The following is a 21,482-nucleotide window of genomic DNA, read 5'->3' as shown; positions in this document are numbered from 1 at the left end:
CTCTCTGGGCTCTGTGTTGAGTAGCCTGGAGTCTGCAGGTAAAAGGAGTCTGGAGGGATAGACCAGATATGGACAAGAAAGGAGAGGCTGAGATGTAGGACAAAAGTCTAAGAAGTGGAGCCATAATACCCCTAAGATATAGCTTGCACCTTCTGCTGTCCTTTTGAACAAGAGGAAACCCAGGCTCGGGCCACAGAGTCATAGCACATGATCATTAACTAAGGTTCATCCAGTGCTTCTTTGTGTCCATACATTATCTCATTTAGCTTCTGACTACTAGGAGGTACAGGAGGTCATCCCCTTACCTTGGAGGGAACTGAGAAGAGGTCTTCTGATTTTAAATCCCATCCATGCTTTCTCCACTTCCTGGTTTCTGTAGTCGGAGAACACAGGCTTTGCACTCAGACACACCTGGGTTTGAACCCCACCTGCTCCGTGTCTCTAAGATCTTAAGGCACAGGTGGCAAATACATGGCCCACGGTCCAAACCCAGCCCTCCACCTTCTGTTATCCAGCCAGCGGCAGCGCTGAGCTCTTGCTTAACTGTTAAGGAGTAGTTACATTTATACAGCTTTAAAATTACATTCTGCCCTTTGAAGGCAACCTTGAGGCTGATGTGGCCCCCAGTGAAAATGAGTTTGGCACCCTTGTTTTAAGATTTGCCAGTAGGGGTGATTAGAGGTAAAGAACGGGACCTTTGGGAGGCAAGCATATGCTAAGAAGGGGACAACATAAGGGAGGCATAATAATGTCAAAGTTCTAGGTATGAAGAAAGCAAGGTGCTCCTAAGGGTGAAGTGACTTGCCCAAGATCACACAGTGAGTTAATAAGCAACAACACTGGGATTAGAACCCAGGTCTCTGATCTCCTAAAACAGTTTACTACTTTTTCCCTAGACAGCGCTGCTCCCTGAAGGGGCATGGGGCAAAAGCCTAGGGATAGGATCAATAGCACTTTGGAGCTAGAGAGAGGGTCTTAGGGATCATTTGGTCCATCCTCCACCCTTGACAGATGAGAAAAGTGAGGCCCAGGGTGCTTAATTTACATGTCTGTGACCAAGTAGAGCTGCTGCAGAGCTGGCGTAAACCCCGCTGGTCTTCTTTATACTGCCAAGCAAAACTTCCAAATTGCCTTTTTTTCTATGCAAATCGAAAGCCTCACTCCAAATGCCAGTAACAATGAGAACAGCTGGTTTGGGGAGTTGTTTTTTTCCCCCTCAAAATATAATCTCATTCTCTCTCTCTCTCTCTGTCTGTCTCTGTCTTTCTGTCAATTCTTAGCAAAGATAATATACTAGAAGTGGGTGGAGCTTCAGTGGAAGATCTTGGTAGAAAAAAGATAAAAATTTGATAGTCTCCGAATGTAAGGAGGTCCTCAAAGCCAGGAGAGTATAGGCCCGCCCCCCACCTATTCAGCTAGCTTACTACTTGCCCTGCCCTGCTCACAATAGGCCTTCAGAAGGCCCGTCTTTTCCTTGGCAGCTGCATCTGGTGAACACCAACGGAAATCCCTGGTATTTTTCTCTGCATGCAACCAGCCATGGAGATGTAGGTCAGACATTGCTGGCTTGGCAGTTAGAACAGCTCTAGCTTTACCCCCTGCACCTGCAGCCATGTTTGCTGAGCCTCATGGGGATGGAAGAAGGATGTTCCCTTTCAAAGAAATCAAATCCTCCAGAGTCCACGTGAGCAGAACTGGCAGGAGGGCACTAGAAGAGATCACCTAGAATGTGGGGACTAGAAGGGCGGCGCTGTCTCTTTCCCTCTTAATGTTTGATGCCTGGCATGACTGGTAGCAGAGTTGGCAGTGCCCATGCTCAGCTCAGAGTCATCACCACCGAGGGAGCTGACTGGGAAGGTCCCGTTCTCCCCCAGGGCTCAGCTGGGCCCCCAGGCCTGCACCTGGACCCCCACGCCTGCCTGGTGTTTACGGGATTAAAGCTGCCACCCTTGGGACCCTTTGGGACCTAGTCTGTTTTCATTTCTGTTCTCAGCTGTCTGGTCTCCATGGGCCTCACCTACAGGTTTCTGCATGCCCGTCCCCCACGATGCAGCCCCGTGAGGCTCTTCCAGCCTGGCACACTCCTCTTTGGCTTTTGTTCTCTTCAGCAGGGCTGCCAGTTCTGTTCCTGGCCTCAGACAAGCTCTTGAGTCCAACCTAGCTGCATCCTTCCCAAGATTCCGGCCCTTTGTCTTCACCCCTGGGGGCAGAGGGCAGAGGGCAGAGGGCAGGATTATGGCTCTAAGGCATGAAGTGGGCACCTGTGTGGCTGCTCTGGACAGACTTCCAATTGGCTGACTATTCTGTTCTGAGCTGTCTCCTGCCCTGGGCCTCGCTTATCTCCTTTGTAAAGATATGGGACCAAGATTGGTACATGAATCACACTGGTCTTCAAGATAATATATGGGTCATATGCAAACGGATGTACTTTTATTTTAATAGTGTTGGTATTTTATGTTGATTTCATCGGTGGCAAATGATACTGGTTCTGTATTTATAATAGTATAAGTTGCCTTTTCATTTTATTTACCCAGCAACTACTCAGTGTTTACTTTATGCCAAGCACTATTCTAGCTCCTAGGGATATGTGTCTTCATGGAGATTCTGTTCTAAAAAGACTGACAGTGATGACGGGGTGGAGGGTGACTAGGCAACTTTGGGTATTTGTTTATTTTATTTTATTATTTTACTTTATTTTTATTGATTGATGTGATTTGTTGTCCCACTTATTTGTGCATTCATTGGTTGATTCTTGTATGTGCCCTGATCAGGGATCAAATCCGAGACCTTGGTGTGTCAGGACAACACTCTAACCAACTGTGCTACCTGGCCAGGGCAAGTGTTTGTTTTTGTTTTTGTTTTTTTAATTAAGAGTGACTGGGAAAGACTTTTGTGAGGAGGAGTGATGTGAGGAGAGATCTGCATGTCCTTAGAGAGGAAACAGTGTAATAATCTGTGGTAAGAACATTCCAGGCTTGGGAAGCAGATATAGAGACCCCAAGGTGGGAAGCATGTGCTTGGCATGTTTGAGGAAGAAGAGAGGAAATGTGTGGCTAGAACAGACCAGAGGAGAAAGTGGTAGAAGGGAGAGGTTTGTGTGCGCCGTGGTGAGATACTCTGGCCCTTCCTCTGGATGAGATGAGAAGGCAGTGGAGTGTTTTGGCCAGGCAGGATCTGACTGCTTTTAGAAGTACCTTTTGGCTGTTATTTGGTGAAGAACCACAGCAGGGGTAAGAATCTGAGAGACCAGAAAGGAGGTTGTTGCAGTAATACAAACAGAAGATGATGTTAACTTGGAGTAAACGGTGGTGGTGAAGGTGGTAAGAAATGGTAGACTCTGAATCTGTTTTGAGTGTAGATCCAGTGGAATTTGCCGACAGATCAAAGCTACAGCAGATTTAATGTGACTCCAAGGTGTTCTAGGCTTTAGCACCTGGAATCATGAAGCTACTACCATTTACTAAAAAGGGGAAAGATATGGAAAGAACAAGTTTGGGCGGGGCACATTAAGAATTTTTAATACATTTAATTTAAATTTTTTAAAAGTAGGTCAATTGATTGAAAAATGTTAATAATAATAATGATACATGGAGAAAGCCAACACAGTGATGGCTGAAATCGAGGTTAGAGTGGATCCAATGTGTCTGTGCTCCCTTCCAGCTCTAAAATTCAGCTTTGCTGATTTCAGACCTCCGAGTCTCTCATTCACGAAGAATGGGAACTTGAGACAGCCTAGAATGTAATCAATGCAGAAGGAATGAAAAGCAAGGGAATCTCTTGGGCCAGGCTTACTTACCTCTTGTTGATTCTGGAAGGACTTGGAAGTTCTTGCACACACCCTGTGGCCTCCTGGCATTGCCCCATTCACTCACCCACTGACCACTGGGCACCCTCTGCCTAGTACGCCCTGGAGACAGCACAGGTCTGTTGCCCTCTCCCTCCGAATATAAAGCAGAGCTGTCTCTGCCTCCACCCCCATCCCAGGCCTGGCTTCTCCCTGGCCCTGCACGTTCGTGGAGCTTGAATGACGTGCCTGTTGAAAGTGCGCAGTCACAGCCCAGGCAGATCCTGCCCTCCCTTTCTGTCTAGTTCCTCCTTCCTTCTCCTATTGTCATCCACCCTTCAGGGCCTGGGAGCAAATGGCTTTGCCTCATTGACAACAGAAATGGTTTTATCTTACTTCATTCACGCTATCAAGCTGGGAAAAAATATCCAAAGGCTCCTTCTCAGCTTTTTGTAGATGAGAAACAGAAGACCAAAGAGACAAGCAATTCCTACAGTCCACATCCCATCAGCACATCCTTTCAGCTCTGCTTTTACAAATAAATTCTGAATCTGCCTGCTTCTCACCAGCTTCCCTGGCACTGCCCTGGCCAAGCTACTACCATCGCATTTCCCCTGAGTGACTGCTTCGGCTCCTCAACAGACCTCTGGCTTCCACCCTTGCCGGTGGAGGTCTGCACCCAGCAGCCAGAGGGATCCTATTAAAACCAAATCAGATCATGTCCCTCCACTGCTCACAACCCTGCATTGTTTCCATGTCACTTAAAGGCCAAGCCCAAGGCTTTAAATGACCTTCAAGGCCCTGCATAATCTGGTCTTTCACTACTGCCAGACCCCATTGCTGCCATTCTCCCCTCATTCACTCAGCCTCCGCCACACTGGTGTCTTTTGTGTTCTTGGAACACACTGGGTGTGTACCTGCCTCAGGGCCTTTGCACTTGCTGTTCCCTCTGCCTCTCCTCAGATCCTTGCAATGCCTGTTTCCTTACTTTATTCAGGGCTCTGTTCAAATGTCACCTCCTCAAGAAGCTTCCTATGACCGTGGGTTGCAATCCTGCCCTCTTCCATGTTCTGCTGAACCCCTTTTCTCTTATTTATTTTTCTTTTTAGCATGTATTGCTCTCTGACACATTTACCGTATTTTTCAGACCATAAAACGCACCAAGGTTTTAGAGGAAGAAAATAGGGAAAAAAAAATTTGAAGCAAAAAATGTGGTAAAATATTTAATAACATAAATAACATAACATTTTACCAATGTAAATGTAAACAGAACTTACAGCAGCATTAACAACCATTATTTCTCCCAAATTTGGGGGATGGGGGGGAGAAAGGTGCGTCTTATAGTCTGAAAAAAAATACAGAGTTGCCTGTCTCTTCCCATTAAATTGTAAACTCATGCAGGTAAGAATTTTCATCTGAATTAGTCACTGCTTTATCCCTAGCACTTAGCATAGTGCCTGGCATTTAGTGGGCACTTAATAATAAAGAATTGTAGAATGAGCAAATGTCCAGAGCTAAGCAGAGCAGCTTGTCTGGTTCTCCCTGCAACCCCACAGGTCAACCCACAATGGGGTCACAGTCTGCCTTTGAAAACAGCTACCAAAGCTACTGGGCATCACTTCTGTTTCCAAGAGAATGACCAAATAGTGGGAGGGACTCTGTCTGCAAGGACCGACCTGGCCTTGCAAGGGTTGGGGTGAGGGTAGGGGGAAGCACAGAGCAGCCATCAGCACATCTCTCCCTTTCCAACCCTGAGACGACTAGAGGGCGTGCCTCTTCCCTGTCGTTTACATCATTCTGACTTCCAGGGCCCAAGAGTAGCAGATCCTCAGTAAATAATGGGCGGGTGGGTGGGTGGGTGAAATGAGGAAGCCAAGAAGAACTTAGTAACATCCTTCTGCATCTCTCCTACTGCACTGGCAAATTTTAATGTGCTCTGGAGTTAGACACCCTTACTCAGTAACCAGTGAGCTCAGGCAAAGTTTCATCACCTCTCGGAGTCTTAGTTTCCTCATTGGTAAAATGGGGACAACACCTACTTACAAGATTCTCAGAAATCTAGCAAGAGCTCGTAAATGTTAGCTGTAACTTTTTTGTTTGTAGCTACAAATGAGATACACAAATAGGCCCGCTCATTTTTAGCTGTTAAACAAACAGTAGCATTTATTGAGCACGTTCCATGAACCATTTCATTCTCGCTGCCAAGCCTATGAAGTACATTGTTCTTGCTTGTAGACAGGACAGTGAGTTTAGATAGAGAGGTAAAGGCCTTGCCCCAGGTCCCACAAGTAGGCAGTCACAGTGCTGAGGTCAGAACCCACACTGTCAGACTCCAAGCAAGGGTCAGGGGGCTTTTCGGGGGATTCTCATCAGCGTTTCTAAATCTCAGCCTCATCTCTCTATGAACCACAGATTATGACATTCTGTTTCTGGGTGCTCCACCTGCCGCATCAGATGGGACAGTGAGTTGCTTCTGGGTCTTCTGGTGGTCATAGTGGTAGCAGTCTTCTGCAGTTTCTTGTGGGGCTCTGGGTGTCGACTGTGAAGAGCAGACGTCCAGGTAGCCTCGGGCTCAGCATCATCCACTACAAACAGAGTACTTTAGCTCTCCTGGCGTCATCTCAGGCATCTTGCTATTCTAAACCTTGAGGGGCTGGTGGACTGGGGTGGAGACAAACCAGGGAGAAGACTGGCTGGGCCAGGAATGTAGGAAATGCAGCCCCACAGGAGCCTTCAGCTGAGCTTTTGGTTACCGGGGTGTGTGTGTGAGCACTCACATGTACAGGGTGAGGAAAGGGTGGTGCAGGGATTTGCTCCCACCCCCTTCTGCTTGGAATTCCAAACATTTCCGATCAGATCAAGGTGGCTGAAAATAAATACCCGGGACTTGTCTGGACTAGTTGGAGGCGGTGCTGGGGTGAGGAGGTTGAGACCACAGGAGCAGAGACCAGCAAGGTCTGGCCCATGGGAGGAGTTTGCCCAGGGTCACATGTGCCCATTGCTCTTTCCCCCTGGAATCCTGCAGGTTTTAGGACAAGGCTCATCAGCAGGCTTTGAGGTGGAGGGGGGTCAGATTCTTTTGTGGCAACAGGTCCTGACACTTCTCCCCCTCCATATTACCGGGTCTGTCAGATACCCCTAAGAGAGAGAACCCAGGGTGTCACTCAGCCCTCTGTGTGTGAATTACTTTCATCCTCCTCACGCTGCAGCAGTAATAGGAGCCCTTTAAGATGATCCCCTTCATTTTACAGATGGCAAAAGGCCCAGGCTTTCCCAGCATTCCAAGCAAGCCAGTGATAGAGCTGGGATATGAAAAATGCATCTGCTCTTTTCTTTATAGCATGTGATGTCGATCAGATGGGGGCATGGGAACAGCTTCGGGTAGAAAGGCTGCTTTGGACTATGGGGTACTTGGAAGCATACACCCCAGAACGAAGCAGAGTTTTAGGGAAGGGGTTGGCCCCAGAAACCAAGTCCCTATTCTTTGTGGGTTGCTACCACAGTCCCTCCTTCTTGTTGCCTCAACACAGTGCAGAAGATGCCTTTTCCAGATCCTTCCCATAGCTTTCTGTCAGTCTTCCTGAGCCCGAGAGAACATGGTGTATGGGGAATCCGGGGCACCCTGCCCAATCACCTGGTGTCTCCATCCTTTTCTTCGTTTGGCCAGGCAGTGAGGATGGGGATGAAGAGAGAGAGAGAAAACTGGCCTTTCCTCTTCCCTTCCCTCCTCACTGCCTAGCAGTCAGCAGCACTCATCAGCACCTTCTCTGGGCCCAGCACTGTCTGGGCCAGGCCTGGGGGACAGAGCTCATGGTCAAAATGGAACAGCTAAACAAACTGGTGAGAGAGCTGAGGGAGACACAGAGGCAGAGAGCAGGAATCCTCCTTGAAGTGACCTATAAGTCAGACCTATCTCAGACCTAAGAGATAAATACAAGAGAGCTTGGTAGAGGGACCAATACGGACAAGCGTCTGGGGGCTGAACAGAATATGGCATGTGAGAAGTGAAGCAGCCTGGCCTGGTCAAAGCGGAGGAAACCCTGCAGGGTCTTGCAAACCATGGAAAAGTCTCTAAGACTCAGACTGAACCTTGGAGATATAGCCACCATTTACTTGGTCTGCTGTGTGCTGTGCACAGTTCTAAGAGCTTTACATGCATTGAATGCTCACAGCGTTTTTGTGAAATAAGTACATTTTTAATCCCCATTTTACAAGTGAGGTCCGCAGCTAAACATCTTAGTCTAGTTGCAAGACTTATTGGGTACCTGCGTACTCTTTGCTCCAGCAGTCCAGCTTGGTGGAGAAAATAGAAATTAATTTGTCACCAGCGATGGCCTCATCCAGCAGCACTGCCATTTTCCAAATGAGGAAACTGATATTCAGAGAGGAGCAGGACCTGGTCCAGGGCCCAGAGTGAGGCCAGCAAAGCTGCCTCTGCCAGCCTGTGTTGTCTTCTTGGGAAGCCCTTGAGACGGAGTCGGACGAGAGCAGCAGAGGGAGAGGCCAGAACTGAGGTGGGGATTGGGGGGTGGGTGACAGAGGGACAGAGGCAAAGATTTCCAGTCAAGCTGACAAAGGGAAACGTTTTCCAGTAGAGCTGCCCAAAGAGTAAGTGCTCCACCATTTAATGGGGAGGAAGGGAGTTCCTTATGACAAGTGTGTAAGCAGAGAAAGCCCTAGAGAGAGTTGTGAATTTCCCCAGATATGGACCATCTGGAGTGAAGCAGACCCCCACTGTGTCACCTGGGTGCTCCCCCTTTCTGCTCCCCATCTGGGCAGTGACAGTGTTAGGAGTGAACTTACTCATCCCATGAAAGGTGGGTGTGTGTGTTGTTACTTCACTTTTGAGTGCCTGACTCTGATTCAGGGGTATGCCTTGGTCCTTCTTGCCCTGGACACTGGGAGAAGCATGAAAGGCTGTGGCCATCTACTCATGAAAGAATACAGTCACCAGGGGTGGGATGAGAGAGACTTGAGATGAGGGAGGCCTCGGAATTCCAGGGAATTGATGCCTATGAGTGTGTAGCAGCTGCCTAGGAGCCATTAAGTGCATAGGCTCTGGAGCCAGATGCCTGGGTTCAAATCCCAACTCTGCCATTTATGAACTGTGTGACCTGGGGGATCACCTGAGCTCTCTGCGTCTGATGCCTCTTCTGTAACATGGAGTATTAGCAATACTTGCTTCACCAGGTTATTGTGAGGATTAAGTGAATTTGTATACACAGTGAAGCTCTTAGCACCACGGTAAGTGCTCAGTAAATATCAACCATCACTCCCAGGGAAGGAGGTTGTGAGCCCCTAAATGAGCATCTGTGCCCCAGTAAATGCTTCTCCGAATTCCGTCTCTTCGCCTCCAAGGCCAGCACCCTGTGTCTGAGCTGAGGAGGTGGAGAGAGCCCCGCTCGCCCTGCTGGGTCAGATAGCTTTCTCAATTCCCCAGCTGAGGTGTTATCTCCTCCCGGCACAACCACTTCCTTTTCTGAGAAATGAGCACATCTGTCAGGCTTAGCTTCTTAGAACTAATGGTGGGGGAGGAGGCGGGGGAGGAGAGGTTGGCAGCTGACAGGGGCAAAGATTATAACGAAGTTTGCTGTGAGGATGACTTCAAATATTCCCTAAAGCCCAGTTGGCTTGGGTCCCCTGTGACGCCCTCTTCAGCCAGTAGGGTGACCAAGGTCACCCTGCTTCACCAAGTGCTTTCATCCCCTGATCTCACCACCACTGCCTGTGGATGGGGCCAAAGCAGGAGAAACCGAGGCTCAGAAGTGGAGAGGCTTGCTACACACCCACAGCTGGGCTGGCCGGACTGAAGTGTCAGGCCCAGCAGAGTTTGGCCACCTGTCTATTTGCTCCTGCCCCATTAAACTGCCTGAGTTGCCCACAGTCAGGCCCATGTTCCTCTGGGAAAGCCAAGGGAAGTGGATTCCAACCACAAACCTCACTTCTTCCGAGTCTCCACTACAACTCCCTGCCAAGAGAGTGATAAAGTCTCTCCATTTGCCCCACCCACCCTTCCTGCCGTCTCTTAGGGATGTCCTAACAAGGCCTCATTGGTCTGTCTACTCAGCAGGCATTTATCAGCCTCTCTCTCTCCCAGGGAAACGGAGGCCAAGAGCAGAAAGCAACTCCGCAAGTGACGCGCAGCCTGCCCAAGCAGGGACATGATGAGACCAGGGCAAACTACTGTGCTGATGTCCCTGGTACTTTCTCTGGGCTACTAGGAGCCCCTTCCTCTTCTCCACCTACCTCTTTCCCGAAATAACCAAACAGGAAGGAAGCAGTGGGCCTGGGCCCTCTAGAGTCACCCCAGGGGAAGGAAGGGCTCGTCTGGCACAGGCACTTGTTCCCCATTGAAGCCAGGACGGAAGGGTTTCACTTTCCCTCCTGGTCTTCGTCACATCCTTTTCCTGTGGCACCGGTTCCTTCTTAGCTGGGGGCAGGGGGGCAGAACTCATTCATTAAGCTGGTGGCCTCAGGTTGCCTTCCTCTTCTTAGAGGGATTCAGGACTGTAGCCCTGGCCCAGAAAGTGGGGCTTGCTGCTGCACGTGCTGGGGGTTGAAACTGGCCCCCTCACTTACCGACTCTGATCAGGTCTCAGCGTCTCTGAGCCTCAGTTCACCTGGGCTTGGAATGAGGACCTCCTTCAGTCCCAGGAGTGCGTGCTCCTGGCCCACCACAGGGCCCCAAGAAGTATCGTCCTTTCGAAAGTGAGCAGAGATGCTGGAGCCAGGTGGTTGGTGCAGACAAACCAGCCAGGTCACCAGACTCCTTTAGAATGGTACCTCTGTGTTCTAGGTACAGTACCAGATGCTGGAGATACAAGTGACAAAACCACACATAGTCTGGTGGGGGAAACAAGGCAAAAAATAGTCACTGAAGTGACCATGGCCGTACCTATAGTCAGGGAGTGTGGCCCAGGCAGGGTAAAGTGTTTTGGCTCAGTGACTGGCATAGGTAAAATATATAACTGTTATTTCAGTGTCGTTTGACAAGTGAGGACACTAGGAGCCAGAGAGGTGAAGTAACCTGTTCGAAGTCACACCACTAGGAAGAAGCGTGGAAACAGGCAGTTGCAGAGGAGAGTAGGAATTGCAGAATTACCACATTCCAGCAGGGACGGAACTGTAGGCCCTGATAGGGTGGGCGATGCACTGGCACTTGGGCCGCCGCACGAGGAATATCCTTCTGCCAGCCTTTGTCCTGCCTTCTCCAGGGTTGCGGGTGCCTGCAGGGTGACCTGCATTGTTCATTTGTCTGCCTCTGAGCCAGGATCTGTCTGGATGGGCCCCTGGCTTCAGATGTGGGTGAGACTCGGTCCTGCCTACACTGACTGCCACCCCTGCAGACCTTTGGGAGAGACCAGCACACAGATACGGGGCCTCAATCCAGGGGCGCCCCGCCTCTCCTTCCCACCTCAGGGCCTGTGCACTTGCTTGTGCTGGAGCGTGCCCTTTTTCACTTGAGATTATCGATCCTCCCTTGACCACCTCCACCTTGTCATTCAGGTCTCAGCTCAGCCCTTTTCTCCTCAGAGACACCTTCTCTGAGCACCCCACCTACATCAGTCCCCCAGTATTCATTTCTGTCACTGCTCCACGACTTACTGTCTTCAAAGTTCCATCACCTCTGAAAGTTTCTTGTTTCATAGTTATCTTGTGTGCTTCTCATGAGGACGGTTTTTCTCAACTTTTTTTCCCCTTATTACCACCCCCTAAGGAGTCTTTTCAAGACATTTTTGTCCTAATTGCCCTCCCATTACATTTGAAGAGTGCAGCTGTTCCATGTATCTGTATCTCTGATTGTGCTCCGGCACCACAGAGAGCCACAAACCACTGCGATATCCCAGAATTCTTCACTTCTCCCCATTGAGCGTGCATGGAGGAGAACGGGAGCCCCATGAAAGCCCAGACCTTGTTTGTCTTGCTCTCTGCTGTGTCTCCAGTGCCGGGCGTAGAGCGTGGTAGGTGCTCAGTGAGTGTTTATGGTGTGCAGGGAAGTCCAGAAACCCTGGGAGCACAAAGGAGACATTCGTCCCAGAATCGGAAGAGGGACGAGTAGGGAAGGCCCCTTGGAAGACAGGTCTTCAAAGTGAAGTCCTGTGAACTGAGTAGGAGTTGGCTGAGGAAGGGAGATGCGGGAAGGATGACCAGTCAGAGGGCACGGTGTTGGCAGAGGCACGGGGCAGGAGGCTCTCTGGAACCTGTGGGCAGACCATTCTGCGTGTGTGACCAGGACTGTGGGAGGCAGGAACTGGAAAGTAGGCCCAGCCTTGGCTTCTCCCAGGGACCCTGGTTCTTGCCATTCTGAGGGGCCCCAATGCCAAGTTGGGAGACCCCAATTCCTAGTCTAAGCTCTACCACCAACTGGCTGTGTGATCAGGGGCAGGTGTGTTGGCCTTGCTAACTTGTGGGTCTGCCTGGCTAGATGCCCGTGATCCTCCCAAGGGGGTCATTAGCTACTGCCTCTCCCCAGTGGCCCTGAAAACCCCCACGTGGATCCCCGTGGTAGCAGTCACAGCTGCAAAGAGACACTTCCCCCATTTGCTCTAACTCAAGCTAAGAATGCAGATGACCTCTCAGGCCTGGGTCTCCCAAGGACTGTGACATCAGGGACCTCCTTGCAACACACCCTTATCTCTCACCTCCCTGCCCACCATGCCCCCTCTGGCCAAAACCAGTGGGAGCCACTGAGGAGCAGTGGGGGCTTATCTCTGCTTTTCCAGACTGCGCTGCTTTGCAATCCTGTTTGTTTATTTAGAGCGGCCGCCCACTGAGAAAATGGCTGTTTGTTTCCAAGTGTGTCGTGTGAACCGTGGGCTAAATATACCCACACCGCTGCCTCCCAGCACCCGGCACCCAGCATCCGCCCTGGAACAGCACTCTGTCTACAAAAGCAATCCACAGAATCCACAGCCCTTGGAAACCCTACTTCCCCCTCCCCAGGAGAAGGAGCTCCTTGAAGTGGAGATGAAGTGTTGTTCTGGCCAGGATTGCACGCTTGGGGGCTGGGCAGGTCACAGCCTTGTTCTCTTCTATGCACTACGCACCGAAACGAGAATGTTCCCTCCACCCTGGAATGACTGTTCCTGGACAGTGAGTGCTTTGTGCCCTTGCAGGGACAGAGCCTGTTTACTCCAGTCCAGCCCCAGAGCTGAAAATTTCCTGTGGCTGCCAGCCCTCTACTTCAGGAAAGTTCCCACTGAGGGAGCCAGGCCTCTCCCACTTTGGCTACAACCCCAGTGTCCCTGGTTTCTTGTGGGACATTCGGTCCCTTGGGATGATAACCAGGGCCTTCTGGCCATGGCCTCACTTCTCCCATGCTCCCCACAGCCCAGGACTCTCCCCATCACAGGTCTGTCCTTTTTGCAACTCCACCTGGGCCTACTTCACGTGGATCAGAGAAATTAAAACAACTCTAAGAATTTTCTTTGCCAGTACCCGTGGAGGCTAGCCAGGGTGAAGGGGGAGAAATAGGGTTGCGTATCCGAACAGCCATGAGTGGGCAGCAGCAGGCCAAGAGCTAGGGGGCTGGCTGCTGCCACTGCTGTTACCTTTGTCTCCCAGACCCAAGACTCTGCCTGCACCCCACCCCCACGACCTTTTTCAGGGAATCCATGAAGCACTAGTGACAGGGTAGGTCCTCCCTGGTGCCCCACATAGGGAATGTCCTGCTGTAGCAGCATTCCCTTTGGAGCTGGGCCATCCTGAGTTCTGACCCTGGCTTTGCCACCTTTTCACACGGTCCTTTCTACAGTAAATCTCAGTTGTCTCATTTGTGAAATGGGTTCAAATCTCCAGTCCGGGAATTACGATGAAGGTGAAATGAGAGAATAGCTCGGGGCACTTAGTACACATGTAGTACCTTTGTTCTACTCGTATACTTGTGGACTTCCAGCTGTGTGTCCGACACTGTTAGTGTTCTGGGTGTACAGAAATAAGGCAGAACCTTTGCCTCATCAAGCCACATCTACTGCAGGAGATAAAAACAAACTGCAGAATCTGGTTATAAAAAGTGCTAAGAAAAATAAAGCAAGGCAAGGGAATAGATGAGAGAGTTGGGGATGGATACCATGCTAGACACAGTGACTGGGAAAGGCACTTGAGGAGATGACATGTGAGCAGAGTCGGGTGAAACGAGGGAGTGAGGCCGGTGATGATCTGGGGTCAAGTGCTCTAGGCAGCAAGGCAGCGGCTCCTGAGCTCAGTGGATGTTCTAGGACCAACAGGGAGGATACTGCTATGTGTGGAGTGTGCACTGGGGAGGAGCCAGGTCCTGCTTAACCTTGCTGTCTGTGGTAAGGACTCGACGGCAGGTGTGATGGGAAAGCCTTGGAAAGGTTGAGAGCTTGGGATGATGTGGTCTGAACTGGAGGGACTTTCCCTACCTGCCTGTGTTCTCCAGTGCCTTTTCTCAGCAGACCTTCCTAATGGCTTAATAAATGTTGAGGATTCTTTGAGTCAAGTTGGCAGCTCAGTGCGCATGACACTCTGCTAGGGTATCAGGGATGTGAACAGACATGACAGTGGCTTCCTGAGTACAAGGGAAAGCTATTAGAGGACTTTGCGCACAGGCGTGTGGTGATCCGACCTATGTTTTTAAAAATCTCCTCTTCGAGGAGCATGGACTGAGGAGGGTCATCAAGACCAGAGGCGGAGCCAGGCAGTATCTGAGGGAGCAAAAGGGCCAGGGGTGCCCTGGGGCCAACTGGAAACGCAGGCCCTGCCTGAGGGATCCGACACCACTCAGCTGGTTGGAACCAGGTGGAAATGTGGGCTCAGGGCGAGGGCTCTTGGTGGAGAGGCAAGAACATTGGGCCTGGAACCAGCCACTGATTCATTTCATTCCCTCCCCAGTGGAACACAGCACAGTGATTTCTAGGTGCCAGACACCAGGCTTGGATCTTGGTCCTCCACTGACAAAGCTGGGTGAGCCGATCCAGGCTCCCCGCCCTCAGAGGCTCGGTTTCCTGGCCTGTAAATGGGGGAGACAGCCTGCCTTGCAGCATTGTTGGGAGGATTAAAAGACCAATGAGGTGGGAGGCTCCTCATTAAAGGGTGCTCTGAGCTCCCCTCTCCCTGCCCTGAGGGCTGGCTCCACCCTGGGGCTGGCTCAGAACCGAAGCCCTTCCCTCCCCGTGTCATGTGCTTCCCTCCTGACTGGCTTCAAGGCCCAGGGCTGTTGCTCACCTCCTCCCAGGCCCAGAGTCACACCCCCTGGGGTGGGGGACAGGGCCAGGAGCTCTTAGCCCCATGCCAGTCCTGCATGGTCGTTACCAGCTCTACTCTGCCTTGCTTGGTCTACCCTGGGCAGAGGCTCCCTCCAGAGGAAGAAGAGCCTCTGGATAAGAGTTTCCAGACCTACTCTGCCCTGCGCACCACTCTGGGGATTCACCCTGGCCCGTTTCTCTCCCTCCCTGCTTCGGTCACAGCAGTGGAAAGGCTGAGTGAGGCCTTATAGCCCCACCCTGCCCTCAGACCCCAAGCTCCTCTGTGGATTCCAGACCACACGTGGTCTGGCTCTTACTCACCCCTGCACCCTCATATCACCTATCCCCTCCTTCTGCACTTTGCCCCAGCCATTTGGCATCCTGTTATTCTGTGATCCGGCCCATCTCTTTCCCACATCAGGTTCTAGAGTACCATATCCTAGCTGTCTGACCTTGGACAAAGCTCTTTTCTTACTTTGCACCTGTTTTCTCAGCAATAAAATGGCTTGGTCATCCCCACCTGGAGGCCAAGAAGGAGGGAAGCCCTTAACCTTTTATCAGACCCAGAGTGGGCATGGATGACTCTACTTTTTCAAATCAAGGCCATCACATGAAGCTGGCCCTTCTTCTCCCACCCCATCCCCCATGTTACCCTTTGAGGACTCAAACAGTACCTTCCTTCTCTTCTCTCTCCCTCCAGGACACTTTTGTGGAACTCTACGGAAACAATGCAGCGGCCGAGAGCCGGAAGGGCCAGGAGCGCTTCAACCGCTGGTTGCTGACGGGCATGACTCTGGCTGGCATGGTTCTGCTGGGCTCGCTCCTCAGTCGGAAATGACCAGACACTGACTACCCACTCACCGTCCCATCCCTACTAGATCTCTTCTTTCTGCCACATTGCCACCAGGAGAACCACTACATGCAGCCCGTGACCACCCTACACATCACAGGGTTGGGCCTAGATTGGGCCCCCCGCAATTAGTTTCTAGATTCCGCCATGCTTCTGTGAGAGCCACCTTCCCCCACACCTCAGTTCTCCTGGCCTTGCAACCCACAAAGTTTCCCCAAAACCTGCCCCATGGAAGCTGGCAGGTATGTGGGAGTTGGGGGCTAGAGGGCACTGCCTGATTGGTGGAACCCCCTTACCCCTTAGCCTCTCCAAGAATACTTTCCTGCCAGGGAGCTAGAAAGTTTTCTGACCTTTTTTCCCAGAAACAAAGACTAGATTGCCTTCGTTTTGATGTTTGTGGCCTCAAGAGTTGATCATTTCTTATCCCTGCCCCACCCTACCCCCCAGGACCTGAGCTCCCCTTCCTTTTATTCCCGCCCTCCAATAGCTACTTAGGGGCCAATTCTGACTAGTTAGGGATTCAGGCTGCTTCGGATGAAGAAACTAGGACCAGGACCCCCTCCCCAACTCTGGCCTGGCCAAAGTCCCCACCCGCCATCCCCAACGTCCTGGAGGCCTTTGGCTAGAGGCCAGCCCAACCCAGGAGGAGGGGCTGCGGCTGCAGGAAGCGCCCCACACCAGAGCTAGGGTGACCCCTTGCAGTTTAGCACTACCCCAGTCCCCTTCCCTTTCCCCTCCCCTGGCTCCCTTGACCATGACTGAGGGACCAAGTGGGCCCAAGACAGATGCCCCAAAGCTGTTTATGGCCTCAGCTGCCTCACTTCCTGCAAGGAGATCAGCCTCGTGGCATCTTTGCTTTGGACTGCTGCCCATGGGGTTCAGGGGCCTTGGCCCAGGGGTGAAGGGGAGCAGTAGGCAGCAGCTATGGGAGCCCTAGGGTCTTCCCTACCTCAGGCAGGAAGAGCAGGAAGGAGAGCCTGGTACACAGGGTGGAAGTAGGGCTGGCTGGAGGGTCAGTCCTGCCTGGCCAAACAGACTTGCGCTCCACCCTCCTGCAGCCTGGGCAGCCAGGCTGCCAGGTCGGAGTGGCCTGGCCAGGAGCCCTTCAGGCCTCCCTCTCTCCTCTGCTCTACCCATGGCCTGTCTCATCCCTGGGGTTCCTGGCCTAGCCCTGGCCCCTGGGGCTCTCTGCTGTACATATTCGAAACTAGTTTTTATTCCTTGTGAAGATGATATACTATTTTTGTTAAGCGTGTCTGTATTTATGTGTGAGGAGCTGCTGGCTTGCTGTGCGTGTGCACGTGGAGAGCTGGTGCCCAGAGATCGAACAGCCTGATGCTCCCTCCCTGCCCTGGTCCGGGGAAGCCAGCCAGGGGTCCTGGCTCCTGAGGGGCACCTGTCCCTCCCCCAACCCCTATCCTACACTTGTCCCAGCTCTTTGAACTAGTCTGTGTGCAGGTGAAAGTGGAGTAAAGTAATAAACTGTTCATAAGTGAACAAAGGGCCTGGGCTCATGTGTTCCGGAATGGGAAAGAAGGGGCTACCTGGCTGACAGGCTGCAAGAGAGCTGGGTACTGAGGTTGGCTCTGCTGCCCCCAGAGGAGGATCTTGGATGAGTTTCTTTTCCACTCTAGGCCTGAGAGAGAAACATTGCTCTTGTATGTGGCCTGACCAGAAATCGAACCTGCAACCCTGGCATATCAGGGTGATGCTCTACCCAACGTAGCTACCTGGCCAGGGCTTCACCTGTCTGTAAAGGGGGTTTTTATTGAGCACTTGCTGTGTGCTAGGCAATGGGCTGTACATGAACAGGACAAGTAGACTCTGGCCTCAGGAGCTGCCATTCTAGTGGGACAGAGTCACAGCCACAGTTGTAAGACCCCGGGGATTCTGTAGTGAACAAAGTCTCTGCCTTTATGGGGCTTCCATTCTACTCAGGGAGAAAGACGATGGACAAATAGACGGCTGTTGTAGGGCAGAGGTGGAAACATGACCACGAGGAAGTGTGGCGAGGCTTGAAAGACCTAGTGGGGAAGGAGATGGGAGTCAGTTGAGAAAACATCTTAAAGGTGGACCTCACAGTTTCAACTGATGGATCAGAGATAACAAGAATAAGAGGAGGAGTTTTCGAATAATGATTCCATTGCGTTTACGAAAATGAGGCCAGTACTACTTGAGAGGCTCATAATGAGTTTTTAAAGAGCATTTAACATGGGACCCGAGCATAGCTGGCAGTCAGGGAGTCAGGCTCCTTGGAAGAGGTGACCTTGGGGGCCTGGGCCTGAGGAATGTGGAAGAGTTAACTGAAAGAAGGGAGTGGCGAGAAGCCTGATGAAGAAGCAAATGCAGGAGTTGAACAGGAGTTTTCAGGCTGAAGGTAAGTTGGTGCATCTGGAGTTGAGATGGGGCTCCTGCGTCAAGATGCCAGAGATGAGGGATAAGCGGACTGAACTTGACCCTGAAGGTGGCCAAAACCGTAGGAAGGTGGTTAGTAGTGATAAGCCCCCTGAGAACCCCCAAAGCGCCCCCTGGCTGCTGCATGAAGAGGGTTCTAGAAGAAGAGCAGTGTGGAGAAGATGTTCAGTCAACTGCCCCGCTTTTGAGAATGGACAGGCCAGATGTGTACCCCCCGTCACCATTCCTGGTCTTGGAGCAAGTTATCAGTGTCTGTGCCCCAACTTCCCTCTATGAAACGGGTATGATGTCAGTTCTCACCTCTCGAGACGGTGGTCAAGATTGAATGAGATAACCCAACAGAGCTTCGGGGAGGACTGAATATTGGGGGGTGGGGGCGGCTGCAGTGATCACCCCACCAATAGGCACACTGCACAGGAGGAGGGATGAGATGCACTTCATGAATCCCCATGTGGCTGTGACGGGAGGTAGGGGAGAGGCCTGGGAAAGCCTGAAAGGACTCCAGGAGCCAGTGCTCCAGCGTGGGGCTGGGGGGCAGGGAAGGCCAGGAGGTGGGACCTGCCTCTGGCGTTCACCCCACCCGCTTTCAGGACCAGGCTTAACTGCCCCCTGGGGGGGCTGCGACCTGAAAGCCACACCCACCTCGTGCAGACCCCCGCTCTTGTCAGGCCAGCTTTCTCCAGTGGCCATCCTTCCTGCTCACCGGAAGGATGTCTGCACTTCCAACCTTTGGGTACTGGATTCAGAGCTTGCCACCACTTTCTCGGAGCTCAGGTCACCATTCTTAGTTCAAGACCAAAGCCTCCGGCCTCCCACCCACTTCTACGCCTACGAAGCGTCCCTGGCCCCTGGCCCTTACCTAGCCACTCAGTCCTCTCCCCAGGATTCTTGGTATCCCTCCAGAAACACCTTACATACTTGCAAACATAGATATAAATATGGTGACCTTTTTTTTTTTACACACAAATGGTAACACATTGTGCCTTGCATTTCACACCTAAATGATGAATCTTACAGAAATTCCCAAGAGATGCACACGGATCGCACTGTGGTGATTGCAGGGGGGGGAGGAGACGGACGGAGGATTAAGGGGGTAAGTGGTAATGGAAAAAGTACAATAAGAAAAACTACTTAAAAGAGGTTTCCATGAGGACTTTAATCCCCTGTATTCATCATGCAGCTTCAACAGTTAACTCAGGGCAGCTTCATTATTTTTTCTAGCTGTGTAGTATTCTGCAAATTTTTTAATCAGGCCTCTAACTCACTGATTCCCAATCTAAAACCTGCCAGTCACACGCACAAACTATGGGAGGGGGAAAGTTGGAAGGGATTTCAGACTGTCTATGTGAGTCCTGGGGGAAAATTCATCCCTTTTTTTTTTTTTTTGAAGATTTAATTTATTTTTTAGAGAGGGGAAGAGAGGAAGAATGAGAGGGAGAGAAACATCAATGTGTGGTTGCCTCTCACACACCCGCTACTAGGGACCTGGTGGGCAACATAGCCATGTGCCCTGGCTGGGAATCGAACTGGTGACCCCTTGATTCGCAAGCAGGCACTCGATCACTGAGTCACACCAGCCAGGGCTCACATCCCTTTTATATGTATTACATTTTCAGATGAGAGAAGTGAAAGAACATATTTCATAGAGAGGATATGAAGTATTAACTTTGATTAAAACATCTAAATATATTTTAAATTTTATTTCTTAAGAAACTTGATCTTGCTCCTGTGAATGCAACCTTTTGATACGAGGATTTACAATCAATATGGTTCACCAATGCAATTCCTGATCAAGGCCTACTAATGATGATCTTTTCAAATTCTCGGTAGTCGACATCGACAAGAGACTTCATAATTTCAAGTAGTTGATAAGAAAAGATTGTAACCCATTCCAAAGCTTACGAGTAAAATTACATTTAAATGCTCCAGTAGTTCCCTTCTGTTAGTTGACAAATATAATGTAATCAAGTGGATTTCAAATCCAAATGGATTTTTTCATTTTGAGTATCTTAAAATAATGATGAATTCCAGAACACAGGAAACAACATAAAACTTTCAAACTTTTTTTCTTTGAGAAAATGATAACTTATTTTTTTTAAAGATTTTATTTATTTTTTATTATTTATTTTTAGAGAGGGAAGGGAGGGAGATAGAGATAGAGAGAAACATCAATGTGCGGTTGCTGGGGGTCATGGCCTGCAACCCAGGCATGTACCCTGGCTGGGAATCGAACCTGGGACACTTTGGTTCCCAGCCTACGCTCAATCCACTGAGCTACGCCAGCTGGGGCGTGAGAAAATGATAACTTATTAAAACAGAGCAAGGCTCTACAGCACTAAGCGTGAGAGGGAGAGAAGAAAGGAAGAAGTGTCAAGAGGGAAGGAAAAAAGAAAGGAAAGGGAATTTATGTCCACTTATTTATCAGCATGCAAGCCAAATTTCTAAGTATAATATTAAATCAAATCTAACAACATATTAAAAGAATAACACATCATAACCTAAGATTGTTTATTCCAGGTAAACAAGATTGGCTCAATATAGGGAATTTTTTTATGTAATTCACTGTGTTGAAACATTAACAAAGAAAATCTTTGGTATTTCAGTAGATAGCAAAGGAGCATTTTGTAAAATTTAACACCTAAACATGATTTTTAAACAATCTTTTAGCAAGCCAAGGGTTGAAAGTTAACTTTGGCTTCTCTACACTCTTCTGAATTCTATGAAAGCTTAAGATAATGATTACATACATTTCTTGTGCAATTTTTAAAAATTAACAAGTCATGCCACCCTGACCGGTTTGGCTCAGTCGGTTGTGCATTGTTCCACAAAGCAAAGGGTCACCAGTTCGATTCCCAGTCAGGCCCTGACTGGTGTGTGGGGCGCATGCCTGGGTCGCAGGTTTGGTTCCTGGATACGGCACGTGTGAGGGTCCACCAGTGGGTGTTGTTCTCACATGTTTCTCTCCCTCTCTCCCTCCCTTCCCCTCTCTCTAAAAATAAATAAAATCTTTTTTTAAAGTTTTGCAGAAAAACCATCAACTTACATGATGATCAAATTCATTCCATAATGTCAGTCTCTTCGTTTTTCTCTCTCCACAATCACAGCCTTTGTCATGAGGCAAAAATAACAAGAACTTTTTCTTAAAATATAGAAATATAAATGAACTCACATGACCCCTATACATTTATGTCTTCTTTGATTTTTAAATAAATATCCACTAATGTTA

General features: G+C 50.2%; 1 protein-coding gene and 1 long non-coding RNA gene across 7 annotated transcripts in view; one reads left to right on the top strand and one right to left on the bottom strand.

The window, feature by feature from the left end:
- Window positions 1–16,922, top strand: part of BCL2L1 (BCL2 like 1) — a 43,257-nt gene extending 26,335 nt beyond the window's left edge. For all 6 annotated transcript variants that reach the window (XM_028524863.2, XM_028524864.2, XM_028524860.2 and 3 more), the window contains exon 3: window positions 15,692–16,922. In XM_028524863.2, the coding sequence (XP_028380664.1) occupies window positions 15,692–15,829 (138 nt within the window). In that variant the 3' untranslated portion in view covers window positions 15,830–16,922. The remainder of the gene's footprint in view (window positions 1–15,691) is intronic.
- LOC118496812 lies at window positions 5,920–10,216 on the bottom strand. The gene is made up of 2 exons (XR_004899366.1): window positions 10,031–10,216; window positions 5,920–6,445 (listed from the first exon to the last, which is right to left on the bottom strand). It is a non-coding gene; the product is annotated as an uncharacterized LOC118496812 (long non-coding RNA).
- Window positions 16,923–21,482: the final 4,560 nt, after the last annotated feature.

This window comes from Phyllostomus discolor, chromosome 9, assembly GCF_004126475.2.
Source record: "Phyllostomus discolor isolate MPI-MPIP mPhyDis1 chromosome 9, mPhyDis1.pri.v3, whole genome shotgun sequence".
NCBI classification, from domain to species: Eukaryota; Metazoa; Chordata; class Mammalia; order Chiroptera; family Phyllostomidae; genus Phyllostomus; species Phyllostomus discolor.
This window is presented reverse-complemented; position numbering and strand designations above follow the sequence as displayed.